The sequence below is a fragment of the Carassius auratus genome, chromosome 38 (assembly GCF_003368295.1).
Source record: "Carassius auratus strain Wakin chromosome 38, ASM336829v1, whole genome shotgun sequence".
NCBI lineage: Eukaryota > Metazoa > Chordata > Actinopteri > Cypriniformes > Cyprinidae > Carassius > Carassius auratus.
The window spans coordinates 17,811,319-17,838,469 of NC_039280.1; the positions used below are offsets into that span (position 1 = coordinate 17,811,319).

General features: G+C 39.1%; 1 protein-coding gene across 1 annotated transcript in view; it reads left to right on the forward strand.

Annotated features, from left to right (window-relative positions):
- Positions 1-2,430: 2,430 nt before the first annotated feature.
- spred2b (sprouty related EVH1 domain containing 2b) overlaps positions 2,431-27,151 on the forward strand; it is a 42,546-nt gene continuing 17,825 nt past the window's right edge. Inside the window, exons 1-2 of the mRNA XM_026224545.1 lie at positions 2,431-3,168; positions 26,962-27,139. Of these exons, the coding sequence (XP_026080330.1) occupies positions 3,143-3,168; positions 26,962-27,139 (204 nt within the window). The 5' untranslated portion in view covers positions 2,431-3,142. The remainder of the gene's footprint in view (positions 3,169-26,961; positions 27,140-27,151) is intronic.

The window sequence follows — 27,151 nt, forward strand, 5'->3', positions numbered from 1 at the left end:
GGTGTAATGTAAGAGCAGTTCTCTGCCAGTGTTACAACAACTGAACCTGAGCAGCCAAACCTTCTGCTCTTGCTGTCTCCCAGTGTGTCGTGTGTACTTCCAGAGTAACAAGAGTTACTCACAAGTGTTCATTATTATTATTATTTAGCATTTTAAGAGTTTGGACTGAGAGTCTGTGGGATTTTTACTAATGTATTTATCAAGCAGGCCAGTCTCTGAAAATTATTTTAGCATTCTTCAAAATACTGGTTTCAACATCTACAACTGAAGTTTGATGTGGCTCATATATATATATATATATATATATATATATATATATATATATTAAGAAGATGGGATTTGTTTTGAATTCTGTTAGTCCCTTTTTATTCGAAGTATTGCTGTTGTTGTTTAATTTTTACTTTTTTATTCATTTTCTCCTGCAGTGCTGTGTCTGGCATAGAATAAAGCAATCTTCTGCAATATGACTCAGACAGTTGCTTTTATTTGGCTAATGATGTTTTTATGTAAATGAGGTAAGAAAGTAAATCAGATTTGGATAATATTGTTCTGGACCAATTGTTACTAAATTGTCTGGACACATTGATAGATGAGGGATCTGCTTCTTTATCGTCTCATGCATATATTTGAGACACCATCTATTATTTTAAATACTTTTATACAGTCCCAAGCACAATTTATGCAAGTGGGTCTTTTTTCTTTCTTCTTCTTCTTCTTCTTCTTCTTATTTATTTGTTTAGTAATATCTTTTTTGGATCACAGCATAACTGCTGAATGCTGATTTAAATAAATAGTGATTCTCATATATATATATATATATATAATTATTATTATTATTATTATTTTTTTTTTTTGTACTTTTTTATTACCCCAAACCACACTCAAATCCACAAAGTGGACACTTAAACTTTCTGTAAATATTTCACCAGGTTTCCGGTGATCAAACATTATCCGTAGCCACCAATGAGAGCTCGGGACTGTCAGTGAAATGTCACAAGATCCTGAGGAAGGCATCACAATGGTGTTCTTATCTTGAAGTATGAGTGAAATCACTGTAACTGTTGATTACTACTGAGGTAGTTTATCTATAGCAGAGTGTTCGAAGTTTCAAAGTGTATATGGCCTGAAAAAGCCACTTCCTGATTACTTTATGGCATCTGAGATACTTGGATAAGATTTCCAAAATGCTGCTTACCGGCCAGTGCTGTCAGCTCTCTGTAAGTCAGTGTGTAGTGTGTAGTGTAAAGTGATTTGGTGAAGAATGCTTTTAAGGAAGTCCTGATTTAAAGTGATCAGTAAGGAATCTGGACACTCGCTGGTGACCGTAGCCCTCAGTTCTCAAAATAGCTCTCCAGTCACTTGATCAAAGCATGTCTAATCCTCAGCTTTCCCTCCGAGTCAGAAGTCACACAGATAAGGAGTCTGTGCTGTCCACCTTCGACCCTGATTACACTTTTTAAGAGGAAGTGATGCGCTAAAGTAGCACTTCAAAAGCCTTTGTTGTTGTGTAATGTTAGAGATCACTGCTCACATAAAGTGGACAAAAAACATGAACAAATAGGAATTATTTCTACAGCTGTGCTTGACCAATAGGCAAATTCAGAAATACTTCAAATTCTGAATTCAGAAATATGTGGAATCAGAAATCATGGATAATATCCAGTTTCTGTAAGTTTTTGCTATAACTGTGTTCAAAGATGTTTATATCCATTCACTAAAAGAACCTATTCTATTCATTTTACTGAGGATCAAGAAGCAAAGCACATTCATATCAATAAAATATTATAAAAACATTAAATCCAAGCACATCTTTATCAAATTACAGAATTGAGGTTCCAATTCCATTTAAATCATTATAATTTAAAAATAAAAATAACTGAGAGGGAAAAAAAATAATTTTCTAATTCCTAACCCTTAATTACAGAGTTACAACAACATTAAAACCGGGTTTATGTTTTTCAAACATATTTTTTATTTTTATTTAATTTTTTTTATGTGAAATTCAACATAAAATTCACAAAAAATAATATTAGAGTCAAAATAAAGTGCTGCATGACAACGAAAAAAAAGTCTGATAATGATTATAATTTTTTTTTTTTTACATTTTTGAGAGAATTAGCAATAAAGCAACATTGAAAAAATAGTCTGATAATTATTTTTTTAACACTTTGGAGAGAAACAACAATAAAGCAAAATTGTTCATTGCTCCTAAATGCAAAATGAACTTTTTGCAGCACATTTGTACAGCGAATGTGATACGGAACAAATGCATTCAATTTAAAATACTAATAATAATAATGATGATGATAAAGTTCTAGCCTAAATCCATGAATGTAAAATGTAAAACTAGGACAAAATATATATTTTAAAAACTGACTGTATAGTATAGTTTTACTTGAGTTTGTGTTTGTTTGTTTTTTTTGTCTTGCCCTGTTTTTTATTTTTTGTGTGTGTTTCTTTCCTTCGCTGTTTTATTTTTTTCTTTAGTTGTGCAGCTTAAAGAAAGTCAGTGTATCATCCTGTCTCCTTTTTCTCCTTCTGAAATAAAGCACGGCGGATTCTTGATATAATTAAAATGTATGAGCGTGAGAATTAGCCGATATGCACGGTCTAACACTTCTTCAGGTGGCCTTAGGTCATATTTTGATCAGCCTTTTCAGCCTTTCTTCCAAACCGTCTGATCTGTAAAACGAGTCCCACCGATTCCCGAGGCGCGCGTCCTGCGGCGTGACGTCACCCCCAGCCCCCGCGCGCGCGCCCGCTGCACAGTAATCCAACATGGAGTGATCAGAGATGGGGCTCGTCGGGGCCACCCTCCGCAGCACCAGCGCTGATTCAATCTAGAGATCCTCGGAAACACACCGAAGCGCTCAAACTGTGGGGAGGTACTCGGGGGATCTGATTTAGCCTTCTTTGATTCCGAGATCCTCCAAGGTTTTCACCAGCAACTGGTTAGATCCAGTGAAAAAAAAAAGAAAAAAAAAGAGAGAGAAAGAAACGAAAACCCATCGGAGACGAGGAGAGGAGAGAGAGAACGAACTATCTCATAGCCGAACGAAATGTGAGGATTTATTGGGAAAAGACGGGCATAAAAAAATGACGAACGGACACAGTGCACCCGCTGTGGGATTTGTTTAAGAAAATGATTGAAGAAACGCACTCAAACGAGTAAGTACCTGGAAATAAATGTCTTTTTGTGGAGGGTTTGTCAACATGTCACATCAGTCTAGATGATGGCATCTGAAAACAGTGCTCTGAAGTTTAGCTAAACCGTTTTACGCTGAAATGTTTCGTGGTGTTGTCTTCGGAGGAGCTGATGAAGTCTGAAGGAGGAGGGAGATGAATCGGAAATATTTTCTGAAGGGATCTGATGTTTTAAAGGCCCTTCCCGGAGCTTTCCTCTCTGTTTACGCGTCACATGTTGTTTTGCGCCCCAGAACCATTCTGTTTGTTTGTTTCTGAACAAGTGAGCTTGCTTTAACATCCTCTGGCGGTGAAAACCGAGGTGTTTTTCTGTTCTGGAGAGACTGTTTCATTGCTCGGGTGATATCTCCGCCATTAGTTTCTCCTCGTCAGGCGCTTCTCATTTGCATATAGTGCTTCATTCATAAAAACACCGTTGGCTCGCGGACAGTGCGTTACACGTATGAGAAATAACTGCCGTTTAGTCAGTTTAATTGCGCTTGAAAGCGTTAAGAATGTTGCCCTCCGTCGAATAATAGGTTTCTGAAGCGGTTTTGACTCGTGTATGTGTTTTCCGCCGACTCCAAGGAGGACTTGCTCTTACCAGGCCACCTATTATCTGTCATGTCCTCAGCTTTATCTCCTAATTCACTGTTCTCCCCTGACAGGATCGCTGTCTAACGTTCACAGCAGTGTCCTGGCGGATGTCCGACGGTAGGGCGAAGGGCAGAGCAGTTGTTGTTTGCGCTCATTCATAAAAGCTGTAACCTCCAGCCGCTCCATTCATGACTGCAGCGATCAGAAAACACGACTTTCACACGTGCTTGTCAATAGCCTGTTTATTACAGAAACACACAGACAGGTGCAACTGAAAGATGAGTTGCTCTACAGTTGGTGACCAAGCGTATTTACTAGTTAATTACCGCCCATTAAGGTATTATACGCTACAGTGTACTTTTATGAAATGTTGCCATGTTAACTATAATATTTCAGAAATAACAGAGCTTCTTACTACAATAAAGTAGTGATAAATAAACATTTATAACGAGCTTATTCACGTTTTTAATATTAAGGAGAAATGTAAGCTTTTTTTCTTACATGGGTAGTTAAGCTCAGGTTATATTCGTTATTTTATATTAGTTTTAACTTTGGACAGAAAGCCTTGTTAGAGTTGTGGCTGCTACAGTAGGCCTCAGGTTATATTAACCTGTTAACTGCCACTCGGCCCCTTGGTGGGCAGCCTATGTTTACTTCACTATATTACAATTAAATCCTAATCTAATCATGACAGACTATATCGTTAGAAAGGTCTAAGACTCCTAAATGGATATTTTACCAATCTTTTTTGTTAAAAATGATGTAGGAAAAGTAATAGATTAATTTATGGCAAGAGTGCACCTCAAAAACCATACATCATAACAGGAGTTCTGACCTTTGTCAAAAAAAAAAAAAAAAACAACAACAAAAAAAAGAAGTCTTCTTTGTTACCTTTTTCTCTATCACACTTTAGAAATCATCAGAAATGATGTATCACTAGAAAACATGAAATCTTAAAATGCATCCTTTGAAACCCATTTTAAAATCAAACATTGCATTATCATGAAAAAGGTACATCAAAGTCATGTTACAAAATGTGTCGATGTTCAAAAATGTGAGTGACAGTTAACAGGTTAAGTGTCCCTGAATACTACGTACTAACATTTAAACTAATCATTTGATACAAGACACCTATTTTCTGCATGCTATTATTATATATCGATATATAAAATACCTAATTAAATCATTATTTACACTGTTGACCCTAACCCTATCCCTAACATAACCATATCCCACCTAGATATCAGCAAAACTGTTTTTTTATACAGTATGTCAACACTGTACCAAACAACAATGATAACAACTATTATTATTATTATAATAGATTATGTTTTTATTATTTACTTCAGTGAATAGTAGTTAAAGACATTTAATATGTCTTTAAGTGTTCCTGTAGCTCAAGTGGTAGAGCATTGCATTAGCAAACGCAAGGTTAACAAGAACATGTTAGGAGAAAATTGTTAGCCTGAATGCAATGTAAGTCGCTTTGGATAAAAGCATCTGCTAAATGCATACATTTTAAATTATTTTAATTTAAAATGTAATATAAATAGGACCCTACAATAAAATTGTTATGGCCTCTGTCATCAAAACATAAAATGAGTGAAATATTCCTAAACTTCTCACACTTTCGTAATTCAGTTCTATTTTGCATTAAAAGTAACTAGCTTCCGTGATTCATGTTTATATACGTTCTCCTGTCGTGTTATTTAGGGACTAGTATATGATTAAGGCCAATAGGATGAATGTGATGCAGCACTCAAACACAGTCATACCAATGGTATTGATCTCTGTAATAATGTTCCCAAACTAACATTTGACTCTGCCAGTAAATAGCGTAGAAGACAACAGTGCAGAATGACTTTCAGGAAGGTCACCCCAACCGGTCCCAATCCGCTGCCCTGAGCAGGAAAAGTCGATTTCAGATCCTCGTTTTCTCTGTGACTCATAGAAACAGCCTCGGCACAGACTGTGTGTGCCGTAAACAAAAGTATTACTTTCTGTCTGTGGATGATTATCCCTAAATTTACTCTTCAATTCACATTCTTGGTTTTCTTGGTCTATTAGAATCTGTTTATACGCTTTCTATTACACAGTGTAATAAGAAAATAATTGTAGAAAGTAAAAGTCATATGACATAATTGTTGACATGCTTGCTTGATCTACAGCAATAATTAACCTTAATGCCTTGAAATGATGAGTGCTCATGTTACAAGGGCAAACTCAGCAGTTTTACAGCCTTATGTCTCGCTTTCTATTAATTTGATTTAATATTGGTATAATGTTAGTCATATCATTCCCTTTAAGAGGATGTTGTACTGTATTGCTTTCCCTGGCTTTTGTCTGGAAATAAAGAGCTTTACTTAAATCTGCTTATTTTCTGATCGTGTGTTTTGAAGTGTTATGAACCGGGGATTGACTGTTAAGCTACTACAACCAGAAGTGTTATAAAGTACTGCTTTATTGTTAAATGGGATGTTTATGTGTTTGGAGCGAGTTTTGCTTCATGAGTCATGCTTTGTTTTGAAGGCCACAAAAGTACAAAAATATTCATTTCAATGGCAATCATGGTTGAAATTAGATATTTAAGGACACAGATATATTTATTTGTTGATCTTTTTTTCTCTCACATCCTGCACTACACATGCATTTAGGACACAAGTTTTAGTCCTTCCTCCTTAGAAGTTCAAAGAGTCATTTAAAGATTATGTAACTAATGCATTAATATTGAAGCTGGCAAGGATGTGCTTCACATGACAGCGTTGAGTAAGTTTTTTTTTCTTCTTCTCCTTAAGACTCTATATATGTGATTAAGCAACAGTTCATAATGACACATAGAGGCACTAATCATGGTTCTCAGTATTTTGAAATGAGTGGAATATTGCAAATATGCTTAAAAAGAAAAGCAGTGAAAAAAGCTACGAGCTGAAACGTTTCACACTTTTTTTCACATGCAAAAACGAAATCAAAGAACAATTTGAGATTGGGCTTTATTTGCTTTCGTTTCAGTGTGTTATCGATTTAATATTGTAAATAACAACGCTAACTGAATGATTTAAGTTCTTCAGAAAGTCAAAGAATATATGTTTAGCAGAGAATATATTATTGTCACTTGGTGTGGGTGTTTTGTGCAAAAAAAAAAAAAAAAGTTGTGACACTTTCATAAAAAGAAATGAATAAAAAGAAATAGCGAAGGCGCTGCTGTCAGTGATTTAACGGCGAAAGAATTTGAAGCATGCATGTTGATTCTATAATTTTTAAGTAGCTTTTAAATATCGTTTAACTTTATTTTACACACTTAAGACTTTATTTAACAAGTTATTGCATACTCATATTTCTACAATACCGTGCAGAACTAGTAAAGTGCATCAGCTCATCGAAAATTTCACAGAAATGTCGTGAAGTAAGCTTTGCAGCTGTCTGACAGATTTCAGAGTTCAAGAAGTGCTTTTCTCATTCGCCGTTATCAGACGTCCAGCGCTTCTTATGAATGTGTTTCACATCCTGTGGAAAAGACACAAGGGCCAAGTTCTCCAGTCTTCCAGGCTGTTCATTTTTTTTATTCGATTGTTTCCTTGAATGTTTTTTTTGGTCAAACCTAGTGAAATGCGATGGTTTATTTGTGAAGGCCACTCTGCTGCTGTCCAAACACAGCTCCCAGTCCTCGAGAGAATGAAAGCGTTGTCAACTTCTCACCCCTCCGTGGTCCTGCTGAGAAGGGAACACAGATAGCTCTTCTGTCGCGGCCCAGACAGGAAGCCATTATCTGCGCTTTATTGAACCTGTTGTTCTTTTTCATTCAATCAGTCCTCCCCTCCACCCGAGAAGCATTGCAGAGCCAAATGCGGTCTTGTGAATTTCCCTGCTCTCATATGGAAATGTGCAAGTGTCCACTGGAAGCCCAGTCAACTGCACAGCTCCTTTTATTCAGTGCGTTTCCACGGCCCAGTGACCAGCCATTCAGAAATAAGCTGACTTTTGCCAACGCGTTCCCAAGATGGCAGTTCCCAGTCCAGTCCAAGTCCAGCGTTAGTCCCAGAGATTATTATCTCTAAATCAGGATTCAAGTCGAATTGAATATCAAATGCAATGGGACGCCTGGACACGAACAAAAGCTTTGGTATTACTTGCCACCATTATTTAGTGCTCTTTGTGTCCTTTCTGGCCTTCAGGCTTGGTTTTCCCCCGTCTCAGGTTGAGGATGGAGTTGATATGACACTCAGATCTGTGGCTGAATAGCACTGTATTCTGCTTGTAACCGCTGTGTTTTTGTGTCAGAATCTAAACATTGCAAGTGTTTCACACTAAAAACCACCATATAACCTCTATAGCAATCTTTCAGTTTGCTGATATAAATATATATATTTTTTAAATAAGGTTGTCAGATGGTATAACCATTAGATTCAGAAATGAATGCCAAATTCTTGCTGGTTATACCACTTGACACTGCTAATAAAAATGAGGTCTAAATTTTCAGCAGCCATTACTTTGTCTTTGTCATTGTCTTTAGTGTCACATGATCCTTCAGGAATTGTTCTGATATGCTGATCCTCTTACTAGTATGGTTTTTAAACAACACAGTTGTGCTGCTTGTTATGTTTGTGGATACCATGATGCATTATTTTTACGGACCCCAAACATTTGAACAGTATTCTTTTTAGCATCTCGTTCCAGGAGCTTTTTGTTTTATTAGACATTATGTCAAGTTGGCAATAGTTCTGCTTTTGATGCATGCTTTAAAAACTGTTCAGGACACTGGAGCAGTCGTGAATCTGAGGGTGAGAGAAGCATCTTGAGCTTATTTGATATTTGCATGAGCAATAATAATAATTTAAGCACGTGATTTCACAGGATTCCACAAAACTCCCTCATGTACTAGTCTTTTCAAGATTCAAATTCCTTCATTGTAGTGCCTCAGGTGTACAAAATAGACATGCTGTAAAAAAGAGAGTCTTGTTTCCTCTTCCCTCTCTTTTGTAGATGGCTGTAAGTAGAGCCAGGCAGGGTTACACAGACCTTATCTGAGGAAGTAACAGTCTGCCCTTATCAGGTTTGGTGCAACTGTTTAACCCGCACCTGCCAAAAGAGGCGGAAACCACTCTGCCCCACATTTATAGAATTGCTTTTCATTTCTTTCTTGTTTTTTTTTTTTTTTTATATGTGTGCCTTGGGGTACCTGTGTCTGTGACTAATACACATGGTTTAGAAACTGCCCAGAGTATACAGAATATGCACAGAGAAAGCATACAGTGTTTGAACAAAATGACACTGAGCTCTTTGTCTGAAGAACAAACTTAAATGTAAAGTTTTCAAATCTCGTTCACGTTATTCATACCAGTTCTGTTGGTACTCAGTAATGTCAAACCAGGCTCATCTTCATATGACCTCTCTATGCTGTCAAGAGATGTGCAAACTTCTAAATAAGAGCAGTAACCGGTAATGAGCAAGCACGTAAGGTCAGTTTTGATTCATGCTCTCTTAAACCATTTATTGAACTTCGGTGTCTTTTATAAATGCATTAAGCCACATAAGGTAGGACTTATATACCTGGTAAAATCACTTTAATGCACCGCCCGTATTGGCTTATTGCTTGAATAACCAAACATAATTTCAGGTAAATGCTTTTCATTCTTTCCTGTAATCACATTTTCCTATGAAGCCCCTTTCACACTGCACGTCAGACCCGGCATATTGCCGGAACATTGCCGGGTCGCCTTCTGTGTGAAAACAACCACGTCCCGGGATTGATTCCGGCATTGAACCCGGGTCGGGGACCTAGAAACATTGCCGGGTTCAACCCGGGACGAGCACTGTGTGAACAAAAGCCAGATCTAATGCCGTGTCGAAGTGATGACCCGCGTTTCGCGCTACTCTTTTACCGGCTGTTACGACTAAAATATATGTGCAAACTGTAATGAAGCAGAGATCAGTTAGTTCCTCACTTTCCGCGCTGACACCGAGATCTGTCGTCAGCTTCAGTGAAAGTATAACGTGCCTAACGTTTTCGACTCGTACATTACACGTCACGCCCTGACGTCACGTGTCGTTACGGGATCTTTACGGGTTGTGTGTGAAAGCACGCACATATCCCGGGTCCTCACTGGCAGTGTGAAAGTGCAAAATCTAGCGACCCGGGAACAATTGCCGGAACACTTTACCTGTGTATTTGTCGGAATGGCAGTGTGAAAGGGGCTTTAGTTAGAGCTGGAATATATTCAAAAGCAGAGCAACACTCTTGCTGATAGAGTGGCTACATGATTGTGTCCCATCCTCCAGAATCCACGTGTTTGAGAGAGAGAGAGAGAGAGAGAGAGAGAGAGAGAGAGAGAGAGAAAGAGCGCTCTTCTGACTGCTCTGAGTGTTGCAACCCTCATGTGATAATGTCATGTGTTCACACGTCTACTGAACGTCCACTGCACCACTGGACTGGATAGCAAGGGCGGCCTGTATTCCTGTCCATTCTGCTCTTGTACAGCTATAATGCAATTTGATGGCTGTTTTTTTTCCTCTTTACATTGAAAGAGTTGCAAAGAAAAAAATGCAGGCACCAAATTGCATCATAGAAGTATAATGCAATAGACAGTTCTTTAAGTGTTGTCCTGGATGCATCTGGATGCAATGACAAAGTCTGTTTTGTCAGACTTTGTCGATTTTAATATGGGTCACCATACTTGGCTGAATGTCACTTTCACTTCACTTTATATTATCTGGTTATTCAAGACTGTTTTACAGTATTCTCATATAGCCAAGTTTTTGATTATGACAGAAAGTCCAGTCTGCATCGCAACTGATTTTGTTCAAGAACTGGCCATTTAGACAAGGAGAGACAGTCTGACTGACATGTAGAGCAATGAACCAGTTTGCTTTCATGTGTCGCTTAGGTTTTTTACCTATAGATTATACATATATATGAATTATATTTGGAATAATAACTCAGCATCAGGAAAATAAAATAATAATGTAACAGTCATGGCAAATGGTTTTACAAAAAAAAAAAAACCTATGTGGCCCAGACAGCAGAAAAGCTTCTACTATACAACTGTTACAATTTGAGACTGATTCACATTTAGGAATGCTTTAAAATAAAATAACCATAGATACAGTATAGATACAATAAAAAACATTCATGTACTGGTGAAATGTTGGCAAATAGCAAAATAAATAAATAAAACATTTAAATCCCATGGAATAAAAGTGCTGTAAATGCAAGAAATGCAGCAACAAGATAAGATGTGAAATCATATATCTGAAATAAAATCAATTATTGGATTTTTTTTTAAACCAGTATATGATGCTGACTGCATGTAGCAGAAATGGCAGAAATGCAATTTTAACTGTTCCAGCATCTAAAGTATGTGAAATATTGATAAATTACACCAGAGGACAATATACCGTACCTGGCAAAACTGGTTGGAGCGCAGCGTTCTTCATTTCATATGTGAGATTCCATATGCATCTGTTATCATCTTTTCATTAAATTACTTGTTTACATGTCAGCTGAAAATATAGTTTTTGATTTGTAATTTTATTTAAATTTGTATTTTTTTTTTTTTACAATAATAAGTATACTAGTACATAGTACAAAAGATACTTGGATGTTTCTGAAGTATACGTAATAAACTTGAAGGATCATGTGACACTGAAGTCTGCAGTAATGATGCTGAAAATTCAGCTTTGCATCGCAGGAATAAAAGGCATTTTAAAATATATTGAAATAGGTAACAACTTTTTAAACTTGTATAAATATTTCACAAAGTAACTTTTTATAAAATAAAAAAAATAATAAATAAAAATGCAGCCTTGGAAAGACTTATAAAAAAAAAACAAAAACAAATAAAAACAGTAATGTAGGAACTGAAATAACATTATGCCTAAAGCAATCATTCAGCCAAAAATCCAATTCTGTCATCATTTACTCACACTCGTGTCATTCCAAACCTGTTTGAGTTTCTTTCTTCTGCGGAACGCAAACGTATTTTGAAGAATGTTTTGGTGAGTAAATGATGACTGTGAACCTGTATACCATCCATCTAAATAGCATTCATAGGATTCAACTTCTGCACGATTCCCTGGAAGTACATGACTCTTCAGTGTATATATTGCTTATAATGAATTATTCAATCGTAAAACATGTCTGCTTTTGAATGGCCTCCAATGGAGAAACCATTGGGTCAAGGTTCAGCTTGTTAGTGAATGCCACAACTGCACAATCTAACTTCCAAAAGCATCTTTCTTTATCAACGGCTCTCTTTGGTTCATCTCCTACAGTACATTGAACAATGCTACGCGCTCAAACAGCGTTCAGGACCAGCTCTCCTGTTCGCACCGATGATTGACGGTTAAGATGTAGGTGTTTACACAGCGTATAGTCGGCTCTCGGCGTGCGTGTAGGTGTGTTGTTTGATGTAGAGGGGCACAGTAACTGCACTGGTTCATGTTTGGTTGAGCCCACACCCTGTGCTTGTGTGGGTGTTGTTGGTCGTAGCTTTAGCTAGAGGTGTAGGCGATTGGAGATTATATGCTCTGCACGTTAGACCGTGAGAGAAAGAGAGAGAGAGAGAGGGAAAGCTGTGCTGTAGGCCGCCAGCTCAAGGCAGAAATGGCTGCTTGCGGATGACTCATACTCCAGCACTCCGAGTGTTTGTCAAGGAGACTGAATCATACAGTGTGTGAAGAGGAGGCTGGAGCTTTCTCCCTGCTTTCTGGACACAGACATGCTCGGTCTCCGTCCTCCTGAGCACGCCCGGGAGATGCTCGCCCCACCGATGCTGTGAGCGCTGCCGCTAGATACGCAGAGATGACCGAGAGCAGTCGGTAAGCCCGGTCCAGGCAGGTTTTTCCAGATTGTTCTGTTGTCATGTGGCCTTTTGCTCTGCGTTTGTCTGTCAGTGCTACTGTTTCTTTCCTTGCAGGTTCGTAAAGAACACAAGGTGCTGTTTTGAACGGCGAAGGTGGCAGTAGTGTGGTCCATGTTGCGACGGTTCAGTTTCAGTTGTAGTAGTCTGATGTAGTCAGTTTTCAGCAACTCTGTGCAAATCTGTGTAAAGATTTAGTATGAAATAAGTCAGCGCTGATTGGCTGATAGGAACAGAATAAGCAGCTTTATTAAGCTCTCACTCTATAGCCCCTTTCATACTGCATGTTGGTCCCGGAAACACGACCCTGGATTGATTCCTGTATCGATCCCGGGTTGGGGACCTAGTGACGTTGCCAAATTCAGTCCCAGATCAAGCTCTGTGTGAACAAATGGCAGAATCAATGCCGTAAAGGGTTTGTCGTAGTGATGATGCACGTTATCGTGCGACTCTTTTACCGGGTGTTTTGAAGGCAGATCAACGTTCGCGACAAAAAAATATGTGCGAACTGTAATGAAGCAGAGATCAGGTATCTCCTTACTATCCTTGCTGAAGCTGAGTTCGTTCGCCAGCTTAAGTGAAACAGAACGCGTCACATTACACATCACATCGTAATGTCATGTGTCTTTACGGGATGTGTGTATCACTGGCAGTATGAATGAACCACAATCAAACAATCCCGGGACAAATCCAGGGACACATTATCTGTGTATTTTCGGGAATTTCTACATGAAAGAGGCTTATGTTAATGAAATGCTGAATCTCAGACACCTTAAACTTGGTCATTGTTTATGATGTGCATATAAGCATGATAATCTTGTGAATCATGTGGACTGAGTGGCTGTTGGTTTTCTTTATAATAATGTTGTAGCATTTTTGCAACATTGTACATTGCATGGCACTTATTTATACCTGTAATATTTTATCCTAAGCTTTCCAATGGCCAGAAGTATTAACAATTATTTTAAAATTTCAGGTTGATTTTTTTGTGAATCGATTCAGAATCATTTGAAAGAGAATCGTGATTTGTTTTTTGTCTCACACACCTAGCTTCAGTCATAATTCTAACAATTTATGAATCAGATTAGCATAAGAGATTTTGGCTGTTCATTATCAAATCAACATTAACCAGTGCTTGTGTGATTTTTACCACGGGTAAGGAGTAGGCATGGGATGATAGCCAGTTTCAAGGCATACCGGTTTGGAAAAGTCGCAGTTTCAAAACCACTCAAAATGTTTGTTATTCCTGCAGTATACACATTGGGTAAAAAAAAAAAAAAAATCATTTAGTATATAATTAAATCAATAATAATAATATTAATGGAAATAAGCTATTCTTCAACCAAGTGATTCACCATACAGAGTTGTTTTAGAGTTGGCAAATAATATATCATCTTGGCACATTAATGTGCGCTCATTGACAAAGGTTGACAAAAAGCTGTGTTTATGGAGTTCAGTCTTTAAATGTGCAGGAGACGGTTAAATTCAAGCAGGCTTTTGTGCCAGAACCAAACACACAAATTGTGTAATTGTAGCATAGTGATTTCTTTCATTTGTTTGACCGGTTTTAACTACTTCATATAGGTTAATTGTTATAAGAAGGGAAGGAAGCAGTGTTCTTAGCATTCTCAGTGGTACACGCTTAATGGAGGGCTAGTACCCTCCATCATGTTCAATTGCGTGTTTGGAATAAATCATAGTAATTAGCCAAATATTTGCTGTTTTGATTGAATTGATTTGGGAGTAATGTTTCCAGCATCTCATGAATGTATGATGGTAAATGGACTGCATTTATATAGCACTTTCCACAGACCCCATGGCCATCCAAACCGCTTTACAAATTGCCTTCACCCATTCACACACTCATTCATACACCGACTGCGGTGGTGTCAGCCATGTAAGGCGCCATCCAGCTCGTCAGGAGCAGCTGGGGTTAGGTGTCTTGCTCAAAGACACCTCAACACTTGGCCAGATGGAGCCAGGGATTGAACCACCAACCTTCCTGTTTGTAGACAACCTACATGAACCACTGATCCACTGCCGCCCCAAATGATGATCCTATATTTGGCCGCACAGGAGAAGATTCTCTGAGTCGTCCATTGTTGATCTCATTGAGACTCTGGGAAGAGGTGGCCACATATGATTTAAAGCCTTGAGAACATGGACTATTCCACATTGTGAGGAAACCATTGTGCTGCATTGTGATGCTGATGCCCCCTGATGGTAATCAAATAGACTAAATCATGGTGAGATATCCGTTTATCCGTCACGCTCTCCTGACTTGGGCCAATCTACAGGTACACCAAAATACCCATTCAGTGATTCTGCTGAACGTTTTGCCATTCTTAATTATGTAAACTGGAACTTGTAGGCCTTTATCTTAGAGGAAACCCTGAGTCGGTTTCTAGTTTTTTTTTTTTTTGCTGGCTTTTAGAGGACACCTAATAAAGAACCCCCGTGGTTTTATATGACATTTAATATGGTTAATTTGGAAATATATACTGTGACGAGTCAGCTGCCTCCTCCCTGATTATCACCGGCACCCCGTCCTAAATCGCCGCCCTTCACCAGGCTCCCGACTGGAGTGGGTGTGTGAGAGGAGGGGCGCTGGACGAGTCAGGGCTGGCGGCGTGTGATGGGGCACACCTGAAGGAAGTGGAGCCTCATTACCGCCGCTGTTTAAAAGCCCAACGCGCCTCTCCTCAAGAGACCGGTCTCTTCCCCGTGCATGCACGCTGGTGTCCTCGTGGGTCCAGGAAGGGAGCGTTGAGGGACTCCCGCGCCGCCAAGACGTGAGCTGCCGGACCCGCGATCCGGAGGAGAACCGCACCCGTTTACACGGCCGACGGGCCAGGATGCCGGGCCGTCCATCCCCTACCAGCGCCGCGGCCAATGAGAGAGACGCGGCCGCTAGGAGAAGCCGCCGCCCCTCGCGCCCCGGACCTAGGAGGGGAGCGCGTGCGGCCGCCGGACTCCGCCCCTTGCCTGGACCCTTCCTCGGTGAACACTGCCCGACCCACACAAACCCCGCAGCACAACGAGGACACCAGATCCCCTGTTATTTTGGACACTTTCCCCCTTTGGCCACTTTTATTCCCTTTGTTTTATGATTTCTGTTAATAAAAGCCTCTCCGAGGCCTGACGCCACGCCCACTGTGTCTGTCTTGTGCTCCTCCCGTGACACTGGTGGAGAATGCGGGCAGGCGGAGCCTAGACAGCGCAGTTGGGAAACGTCTGGTGACGTCACTCCCTCTCGCTTGCAAACGTTCGTGAGAACCCAGACTGGGACGGAGGAAAACTGGGGACAGCCTCCCAGCCACATAAGGGGTAAGTGACTTTTCCATTGTCATTTTACCCTGTGGTTGGTTGAGGCTGTCACTAAAACCCGGTTTCTCTGTCCCTGTTCTGGTGCGCTGCGAGAGGGAGGACCGCCCGGAGAGGAAGCCCCGCCCACTCCGACCGTTTGGAGCCTGGTTGAGGATGGTAGCACTCCCGTGTGGGCGGCGCCCTGATGACGGGGATGTCGCTTGGGAGGGGGAATGTGACGAGTCAGCTGCCTCCTCCCTGATTATCACCGGCACCCCGTCCTAAATCGCCGCCCTTCACCAGGCTCCCGACTGGAGTGGGTGTGTGAGAGGAGGGGCGCTGGACGAGTCAGGGCTGGCGGCGTGTGATGGGGCACACCTGAAGGAAGTGGAGCCTCATTACCGCCGCTGTTTAAAAGCCCAACGCGCCTCTCCTCAACAGACCGCTCTCTTCCCCGTGCATGCACACTGGTGTCCTCGTGGGTCCAGGAAGGGAGCGTTGAGGGACTCCCGCGCCGCCAAGACGTGAGCTGCCGGACCCGCGATCCGGAGGAGAACCGCACCCGTTTACACGGCCGACGGGCCAGGATGCCGGGCCGTCCATCCCCTACCAGCGCCGCGGCCAATGAGAGAGACGCGGCCGCTAGGAGAAGCCGCCGCCCCTCGCGCCCCGGACCTAGGAGGGGAGCGCGTGCGGCCGCCGGACTCCGCCCCTTGCCTGGACCCTTCCTCGGTGAACACTGCCCGACCCACACAAACCCCGCAGCACAACGAGGACACCAGATCCCCTGTTATTTTGGACACTTTCCCCCTTTGGCCACTTTTATTCCCTTTGTTTTATGATTTCTGTTAATAAAAGCCTCTCCGAGGCCTGACGCCACGCCCACTGTGTCTGTCTTGTGCTCCTCCCGTGACAATACATACATTATGTTGTATTGAGTCTGGTTTATACATTTCTCACTTCCATTTTAAGGTGAAGTGGGTAATTTCTGTGGCACCTGCTCAGATGCTGTTTAAAGTGCCTGACTGGACTGACTGTAACACAAGTGAGTTTAGGGGAAAGTCTAACTGTTTATTGAAGCAATGGAGAATGTGTCATTGTTTGAACCACAGGGAATCTTCTAAAATCTCCTTGTGAGGTTAAATAAAATCAGTTAAATATTAAAGGTTCAGTGAAGTGTTGGTTCATTCCAAAATGAAAACTGCTCACCCTCATGTTGTTCCAAACCTGTATAAATCTTTCTTTAGAGGAACGCTGAACGCTCATTTCCATACAGTGAAAGCACACAGGCTGTCAAGCACCACGAAAGTATCCTTAAAGTGGTCCATCTGTGCTTTAATCCAAGTTTTAAGGAGTCGTATAATAGTTTCATTTCAGAAACAGACTGAAATCCAAAGAGTCACTTAAAATGTAACATTCTGTCATCTTTTACTCAGCCTCATGTCATTCCAAACATTTTTGAAACACACAACTGTCCCTTCAACTGCAAGTCTATGCAATCAAACTTTTGATGCTTCATAAAGTTCATAAAAAAACATTGTTATCCACATGAATCAAGCAGTTAATCTAGTCTGAAGAGACAAGTTCTCTTTGTATGATAAACACATGTACGACACTGGAGCACAAAACCAGTCTTAAGTCGCTGGGGTGTATTTGTAGCAAAAGCCAAAAATATATTGTATGGGTCAAAACTATTGGTTTTTCTTTAATGCCAAAAATCATTAGGACATTAAGTTAAGATCATGTTCCATTTTGTAAATATATTTTCTTTTTTGATTAGTAATATGCATTGCTAACAACTTCATTTGGACAATTTTAAATGCGATTTTATCATTAATTAGATTTTTTTTTCAGATTCCAGATTTACAAATACTTTTAACACTTCGCCAAATATCATCCTGTCCTAACAAAACCATACATCAATGGAAAGCTAATTTATTCATTTTTCAGATGGTGTATAAATCTTAATTTTTTAAATCTTTTTTATTTGTAAGAAACATGGAATAACACAAAAAACAACCACCTCTCAAGTTTAAATGTTCAGTTAAAATGACCAATAAGCATTCAAACATGGTTATCAAATTTACTTCTAATTACTTAAGCTATATTAAATAATACTTGATTATTATAAAGCTTGACTGACTGATGTTAAAAGCGTATTTAAAAAAAGGCACCATTTTACAAATATTATATATAACAGTTGAATGGAGATGCTTGTGCTCCGGTTGATGGAGTGTCACCTGTGTTGGCTCTTGGCTTACGCTGGCCTGAGGCCCACTGTGGCACAGATGGGAGAGAAGCCACTGAGACACCTTCCAGCCGGGGATGGCAGCGAGCAGAGCGAGTCATGGCTTTCACTGCCTTCGTGCATTCTGTTGTGTGTGTGTGTTTATATGTGTGTATGCACACGATTCACATGTGTCTGTCACATGCCTGTAGTTCTATGACTATTTTTTCCCCTTAGAAAGCCAGATGGTAGATGTCCCAGCATGATAAATATTCCCGGTTATTTACTTGGAAAAGATGACCAGCTAACTAACGATCATATCAGTGTTAAAAGCAACTGCTTAACATGAATGGAGTAAAATTTGTGGATGTGTTTGAATCATGTGGGATATATTTTGGGTTTCCTCAACCATGGAGTTTTTAATAGTGACTGTTTTTTATTTATTTAGTTTTCATTTAAGTTTCATTTGTTTCTTTGACTATTTGCTCTTTGGAATTGTGTTGACAAAAAACAGTCATGACTCATCCAAAATGAAGATACAATTCTGTTATCATTTCCTCACCCTCATGTTGTGACAAATCCACCCAGCTCTGTGGAAAAACGTGCCCGTGGCCGCATTTCAGCAAAAAATGATGTTATGATGCTTCTTGAATGTGAAATGTCTAGTGAGTTGTGCTGAAAGAGCATTCAGTTTTATATGAAACAGATGAGCATGAATCTGTCAGCATTTTATTACATTGTTGTGTGTACCGTGGCAGTTCAGAAAAGAAATGTCCAGTGAGTGGCGCTAAAAGGTTAATTGCATTTGAAAATAATGGACCAGCTACACTAAACCCTGCTCCAAATCGAACCGATAGCTAGGGCTGCACGATTATGAAAAAAAAAAAAACGTAATTGTTGATTATTCCCTTGAAATTGTAATTGCGATTATTAACTACAATTATCACAATTTACATTCAATTATGTTTATATCATTATTTGATGCAACTGCATGTGTATTTTTATATGAAAATCAACAATCTGAAAACACTCTAACTGAAAAAAACTTTTAGTGCATTTCTATTGTAATAAGCCTCAAATGTCAACTCTACATCAGATTATTTCTTCTTTAAATAAAAATATGAACGATATTATAATGTTAAACTAAAAACCCTTAAGAGAACAAGTAGAAAAAAAATAACACATATTAAGTACGCAGAATAATCTATGTGGACTTTGGATGATTAATTGATGCTTTGAACGATTACGTAATTTTGGTATCCATAATTGTAGTCACGATTAAAAATGTTATAAAATTTGCAGCCTATTGATAGTGTTAACCAAAACAAATGTGAAATAAAAACACATTTCCTCAAGCAACTAGGCCATTCGCTTCGGTCGGCCATGATGGCAGGACACGCTATCAGTTGCCAGGTGCAACGCCTTCAGAACCTCACAGAGGTGCATTTAATTTTTGCGCATTTACTAAGGCAGCGGAACAGGGACGGATCTACGAATAAGGACGAGTAAGGAGAAAGAAATTAAGAGAGTAAAGCAATGCAGAAAGATAAGGCGAATTAAAGGGGACCTTACAGGAACAAGCTCACACCAAGCGTAAAACAGCGGTGTTTGGAGAAGCTCTCAGCAGCGGCACAGAGACCTGAACCATTTACCTCCATGCTCACATATGGACATTGTGTGAATTATATTGTTTACATTGTAAGTCACCTTGCATTCACGCTGTTAATGGCTTAATCTAACCCGGACATTTTCATCTCACAATCACACATTTAACTACCCTAGCCAACCTAGAACTGGTTTGTCCACTTTGCAGCCCCCCAACAAAAAAACCTGGTACAGTATGTGTCATTGGGCTAAAATCTAATTATAACTAAACATACACAGCTTCAGCCTACAAAACATGTTGGAAACGTTTGTATACATTGAACATCTTGTTAGTGTTTACGAAACAGTCGCAGTTATTTAGGTTACTTTGTCATTTTGGTCAAGAAGTGTGCTAAATGCAATGTAATTACAACACACTAAAACGCATGTGAATAAACTTACTTTGGCCAGTACAACACTGTTTTCTTCACCTGCTGTGAATGGACCCAGACACAGCAGAAAGCCTCGTAACTTTCCAAAGACGTGTGGCTTTTAAACTCCTGCATTGTGTTGTAACTTACACCAAAAACAAGATAATTCACAATGTCCCAATATGTGCGTGGAAGTATTGTCCACGTCTCTGTGCCATTCCACTGCAGGGAGCTCGTATGGGTCGATATTTTGGATGCCTGAGAGCTTCTCCAAATACCACTGTTTTGCGCTTGGTGTAACCTAAAAAAAAACTGTATTACATTGTTCCTATGTTTTCCATATGTATCGTGTGAGGTACTGGAGCAGTTTTTAACGCAGCAGTAACTTCCAGGCATGGTAAAAACCTCCACTACTACTGAGTTAACAACACATGTAAACAATCCTGTTTCGCCGCCGGTGTCCTGCCAACATGGCGGAGACTGTGATATCGAGGGGAGGGGCTCTGTGCTATGACGATAATCTCCTCATTCTCAATAGAAAGATTTTTAAAAATCCTTACAGTGATCATGAACGACTGGAAAGGTCATGGAAATACATCGCTCAAACAGCACAGGAATTGGTTCTCAGTATATTGTAGCATGATTTTGATGTCTGTCTGCATCAAATATCAGAAAGAATATGTAATGCCTCCTGTTTTAAATGTCTGTTGTCCCTAGAAGGACAAAGGAGATAAACAACAGGAAGCAACAATGACATCACGCAGGAAGGAAACAGCCGTCTCTAATTTTAATCACACATTTCCTCAATACCTTCACTGACTATAAAAAAAGCATGTTATAAAGTTTGCATTAATTGTTCAGACTGACAATTATTCATATTTGCGTTTAGCTTTCTAATATATATCTCACCCACTCACCCCATCATGCCCTCCAGAGTGTAAAGGGGTGCGATCTTTTAAACTGTACGAGGGAAAATAAGGAAAAAATGGTTGTTTTTTTGTAAATTTCCACATCACAGATGGATAGAATGACTCACTCTCTCACACACACTCAGACATAAACACTCACACATACTTCGGTGACATTTTCACTCGCCTTTCTGCGTTTAACATCCAGGTTTTCTCATGCGTCCTCTTTTAGATCTGTCATGATACAGCGTATCAGGTAATATTAGCAATGCTTTTAATCAATATATATGCACCAGTCGAGTAACTGACTGATATTGGACATTTTGGCATAAAGGACATGGTAGTTTCCCTTTATGTAAATGACCAAGAATCATTTGTTTTCTGGTTTTAATTATTTACTGGTTTATTATATTTTTTTTCTTCTGGTTTTAATTATTTATTAGTTTTAATTATTTATTGCTTAATGTCATTAAATATTGTGCAAAAGATAGAATTTACTAGTACCTTTATTTTGTATTTTTTGCCATGCATTTTTTTAGGTCTCATTTCACCAACAAAATTATATAAATTATATGTTGTCTAAAATAAAAAAAATAAATTTTTAGGACCACTACAATTTTATCATTGTCATTATTTACATGCCAAGTAAGCCCCCAATTATATATATATATATATATATATATATATATATATATATATATATATATATCAGGGCTGTCAAATGATTAAAATTTTTAATCAAATTAATCATAATTTTCAGTGGATTAATCAGTATTAATCACTATTTGCAATTACACCTGAATCCTAACCATTTTTTTTTCTGAAATGCATACCAAAAGATAAATAACAGGACACAGATACATAATTTTCATGTATTGATTCATCAATATGTGGTTCTTTTTTTCTGAATTTCAAAGGTTTAACATTTACTTAGATCAAATTTACCTGAGCACTATATCACTATACCATGCCATTTTACTACAGATAGTGTAAGAGTTTTAGGTGAACCAGTGGTTAAATATAACCACATATCTATGAAATTATGCATAGAGAAACTGGAAAGAATGAACTCAGAAACACAAACATGCGCCACCATCACATAAGCAGCACTCTGGGCACTCTTGTTTTTAGGAGGTGTTCATTTGCTCTGGCACAATACTTTAGGATCGATATTTTCACATTCTGAAGGCTTCAAGTGCCAGTAAAACCAAGTAAAAATGCATATGCTTTTCAACAGCTGTAATTTTCGCTGCATTGCATGTAGGCGTTCTGCGCATGCGCAGTGTGAAACACAGGACGCTATAACAGGAAGAAGCTCCAGCGTATCAACTACCAAAGTCGTCTCTGTTTATCGAGCTTGGCATGAATGTATTTGAGAGTAACTGGGGTAAAACCTTAAGCTTCTTCGGTGTTTTCGTCGCGGCGCCCGCCGCTGTTTTTTACTATCTTGAGAATTCAAAGATCGACGAGACTTTCCTGACCTGAATAATTTGTCACACTGCGCATGCGTGAAATGCGTTAAAAAATTTGACGTAATAAAAAACAACAACTAATTAACGTCGTTAACGCGCTATTTTTGACAGCCCTAATATAAACACACTCCAATAAAAACACATATATATATATATATATATATATATATATATATATATATATATATATATATTTCTTTGCTTTACAACAAGGAAATATGTTTAATTTTCATTAAAATCTTAATTTGATATGATACATAAGTGTTAATACTGTAACAAATTTTTTTTTTTAAATAAAATATGGATTAGATGAAAAATCTAAACTAAACTTTAGATGAAAATAAAAATGTGAAATTAAATGAAAACTGAAAATAAAATATAAGAATAGAAGATTAATTTAAAAATATTATTGTACTATAATAGTATTTAAAGAATACTAAGATAATGATGTTACATTATACATACATTTTTATTGTGGTTTTGAGGTGATATATGACCATGACAAGTTCTTGAAAGATTACAAATCTATATCATATCCGCACACTGTGTGCTTTGATCAGACAAAATCTCAATGTGTCTGTTCAGGTATAGTTTGACACCTTTTGTCCCCAGTACCCCAGACACCCGACGGGGCATGAAGGACGTGTGGTGTGAAACTGTGAATCCCACCGACAGCTGCAGCTTAGAGAGGAGTCACCAGCCCTCCACTTGTTCAATTATGAAAAACACCTAGTTTTATTTGGAGTTACATTTGATTTGATTTTAATTAGTCGCTGATATTGAATGGCTCTGGCATAGAGTCAGTCCCCTGGCCTGGCTCTCTTAGTCTAAGTACATTAGACACTGCTGCTCCCACAGGACTTCCTCCTTATTAATTCTAATCTCACAGACAGCATTTCTCTGTTTCTTTCCACTGGAGAAGCCACATCTGCATAGACTCAATCACTGTGTATACTAATAGCAAATGGATGATGGTATTACTATCATGGCAGCTGCTGTCTATGCCATAGCTCTGTGTTTTGTAGATCATGTTGTATTCTCTTTCATTAGACAGAATCTGCTTGGATTGTTCTAACAACACTTTTCAAACATGTATGCAAGCTCTTCTTTACAAAAAAAAAGGCACATGTCTGTGCCTCAGACATGTAGCTCTGCACTTCCAGTGCTGAACGGCTGCCCGTGTCCTGCGCACAGATTTCGAAATTCTTCCACACAACCGACATGATAGTGAATGGTTACAATGTAGTCTGTGCATGCCAGTGATGCATGGGTCAATGTATAAACATCCCGCACCCGACCAACGTTTTCAACTAAGCCGCCCGCAACTCGGGAAGCAGAAAAAGAAAACGAAGATATTGTACCCGACCCGCTTCCTGACCCGCATTTTTTGTAAAGGAGTAAATGCTCATCGTAGCAAAGATGAAGTTGACGATGCGGACTCGCCGTGAACGCCAGAGAGAAATGCTAATTTCAGATGGATTACATAACCAGAAAGTAGTATTCATTTTGGTTTGCATATTTTTGTTTAAAAGTAGACATTTCAATCTTTCTGTAATATATAGCCTATATTTCTCAAATCTGTGAGGCACACACTGAGTTTCGGCGCCCTCCAGTTCACATGCAATGCAAGTTATCGTGTCGGCGCCTCATTAAATTGTCTGCTATATATTTGCTTCTTATTGTTAAATACAGGCAATTGATTGATAAAGCATTGATCAAAATTAAGATACAATTTATACAAAACGAAAATCTTTTAAAAATTGTTTTCTATAAAACAAAACTTAATCAAGTCGCCATCATATTTTACCAAAAACAGCGCTGTTGCTCCCAAGACTTCATCTTTTCTCTTGCCGCCTCCATCTCTACCTGCAGACTGAGCTCATGCGTCATCTTCACGCCAGTTATTCAGCCAATAAAGTGTAGGCCTATGTATTTAAACATTTTGTCTAGTACTATATAAATTACAAAGGTTTAATTGGCATCTTTATTTCAAACGACCCGACCGACCGCGACCCAAATATTTTTGGATGACTCGTAACCACGGATAACCGCGGGTGACCGCAGGGACCTGCTCATTTTGGATCAACCCTCGCATCACTGGTGCACGCGGGCGCACTTCCATAAAAATCCCAAAAAAGACAAACACCGACCGATCGCGTATTTTAAATTTATGGCCGGTCAACCGGTACATCCCTAATACTAATAATACAGCTGATAAATCCTCTTTTTTTGTGGAGGTACAATAAAATGGATGTGGAAGCATTTCGCAGGCATCGGCGGGGCTTTATACTGACTTTATACTGAAGTCTTGCAGACTTGGAATATCTGAGCCAAATTCCCTTCAAACGTCTGTTTTTTAAAAACATGGCAAATCATTATCTGATTAAATTTCTTTACAAAATTGCTTCCAAATAATGTGCATGCTCTTTTAACTGATTTACTATATTGAGTGTTGTGGTTTCTCCCAGTCATTTCCTCCTCTTCTGCTCTATCTGTCTGAGCACAGTTTGAGACCTTGTGGAGATCGCTTCTGAAATCCTAGAGGAGACATGTCTGAGAGCTAAGGGAAATATTTAAGATATTTAAAAGTGGCTTTTCTTTCTAACTGGTTATTTATGAGTTCGTAGTTTGAGGGCTTAATGTAGAGTGTGAGCGTTCACACGTCCACGAGGCCCTTTCCTTCCTCTGGCCCAAGCTATTGATTTAGTTGCTCTCTGCTCTTGAGACTTGCCCTCACCTCCTCGACCGTCCTCTCTCCAGCGCTGGTTAATTATTGAACACGGCAGCTCAGGTTACCATATAAGGCTGACTGTTGGCTTTCATCGCATTACAGAGGAAGAACGGTTGAGTTAGTTTGAAAGTAAACCTGGCTCAAGCTCTGGACTAGTCTGAGTGCAGATGCCTCTAGGGAGGACTTTTTAAAATGTGATTTTAATTTTGCTTTCTTGTCCCCTGGCCATGTGTAACACTTGTGAAATTTGTGAGTTTCTTGCTGACAGGCCGTCTTGTTTGGCCTGAGGTGTTGATGCTTGATTTCCCCTTTGGTGTGTCTGACATCACTGTGTGGAGCCGCAGAAGAATGGAAAATATACAGCTGGATTTAGAGTACAACTGGACAGCTAGGCTAAAATAAGATATTTTATTCATTAAAATAAAATGCATTTCAGTAAATGAATAAAATTACACTCAGAATGTCAGAATGTTTTTTGCGTACTTTTAAGAAATTAATACTTTGTTTTCAGCAAGAAAGCATTAAATTAAATTGTAAATTTGTAAAACAATTCATAATGTTGCTAAATATTTTTTTTTAACAAATGCTGTTCTTTTGAACATTCAGTTTATCAAAGAGAAATAAGTAGCTCCACAAAATTATCGAGCATCACAAATATTTTCAACATTGATAATAATAATAAACGTTTCGTGAGCATCAATTCAGCATATTGATGCTGTAAATTCAGCATCGACTTCACAAGAATAAATTACATTTTTTAATTATTTAAAAAGATAAACATTTTTTTTTTTTTTATAAAAATATTTCACAATAAGTCACAGTATCCACACTTATCCACAATTCCACTTCTCCATACTATTGAAATCATTGGCTTCAGCCAATGCTTACAAACATTGTATTCAACAACTTGAGGGTGAGTAAATGATCACATAGTGTCGCGTAGCCTGAAGGTCTGGAATTCATGGCAGCTTTCACTGGCTATGTCCCGCCCATGAGGCCATTTGACCGACATGTCAAACAACCAATCACAGTTCGTTTCATTCATTGTCACATTTCGAGGTGTGGAAATATCGCCACAAAAACAGACCTGTGTGTATAACTTTTTAAGATTCTATGCCGCAAACTTGAAATTTAATTTAATATACTTTTGAAAATCCACTGTTAAGTTGATCCTGATAAGCGCTCGTTGTCACAGTATGTATTGTCACGGCGGCTTTCTTCTTTCGTGAAGGGGTTTGGCATCACGGTATCTTTGTTTCCAGGCGGAAAGTTAAAGAGCACGACACACACGTCTCACGGAATTCCTGTGAAATTCAACCAATCCGATGACGACTTCGTCACTCCTGAAGTGTTTCCACTTTTGTGCGCCATATGCATCAGACGTTTAGCCAAGGGTCCTTGGGCGTGACGTCTGAGGCTGAGACTAATGATTACACCATTTTCATTTTGGGAGAACAACCTCTTTTAAAAGAGAGTAAATCTTAAAACTAGTCTTTAAGAAACTTTATGGTAATAAATAGCTTTAAAATGGTCACCATTTTTACAGTTTTATACAAAATTGTTGCAGATACATAGCAAATGTTAGATATATGACCCTAATTTGGATTATGTCCCACTCGTGTATCTTTCAAAGTTAAACTCTTTCTCTCTTACTCTCTCTCTCTCAGTGACAGTTACATTGTGCGCGTCAAAGCGGTGGTCATGACCCGAGATGACTCGAGTGGGGGATGGCTGGCACAGGAAGGTGGGGGCCTCAGCAGGGTCGGCATCTGTAAGGTGATTCCTGCTGAGCTGCCTGGCTGCAGCGACTTTCTCATCCATGGCGAGCGCCTCAAAGACAAGCAGGTGTGGCACAAA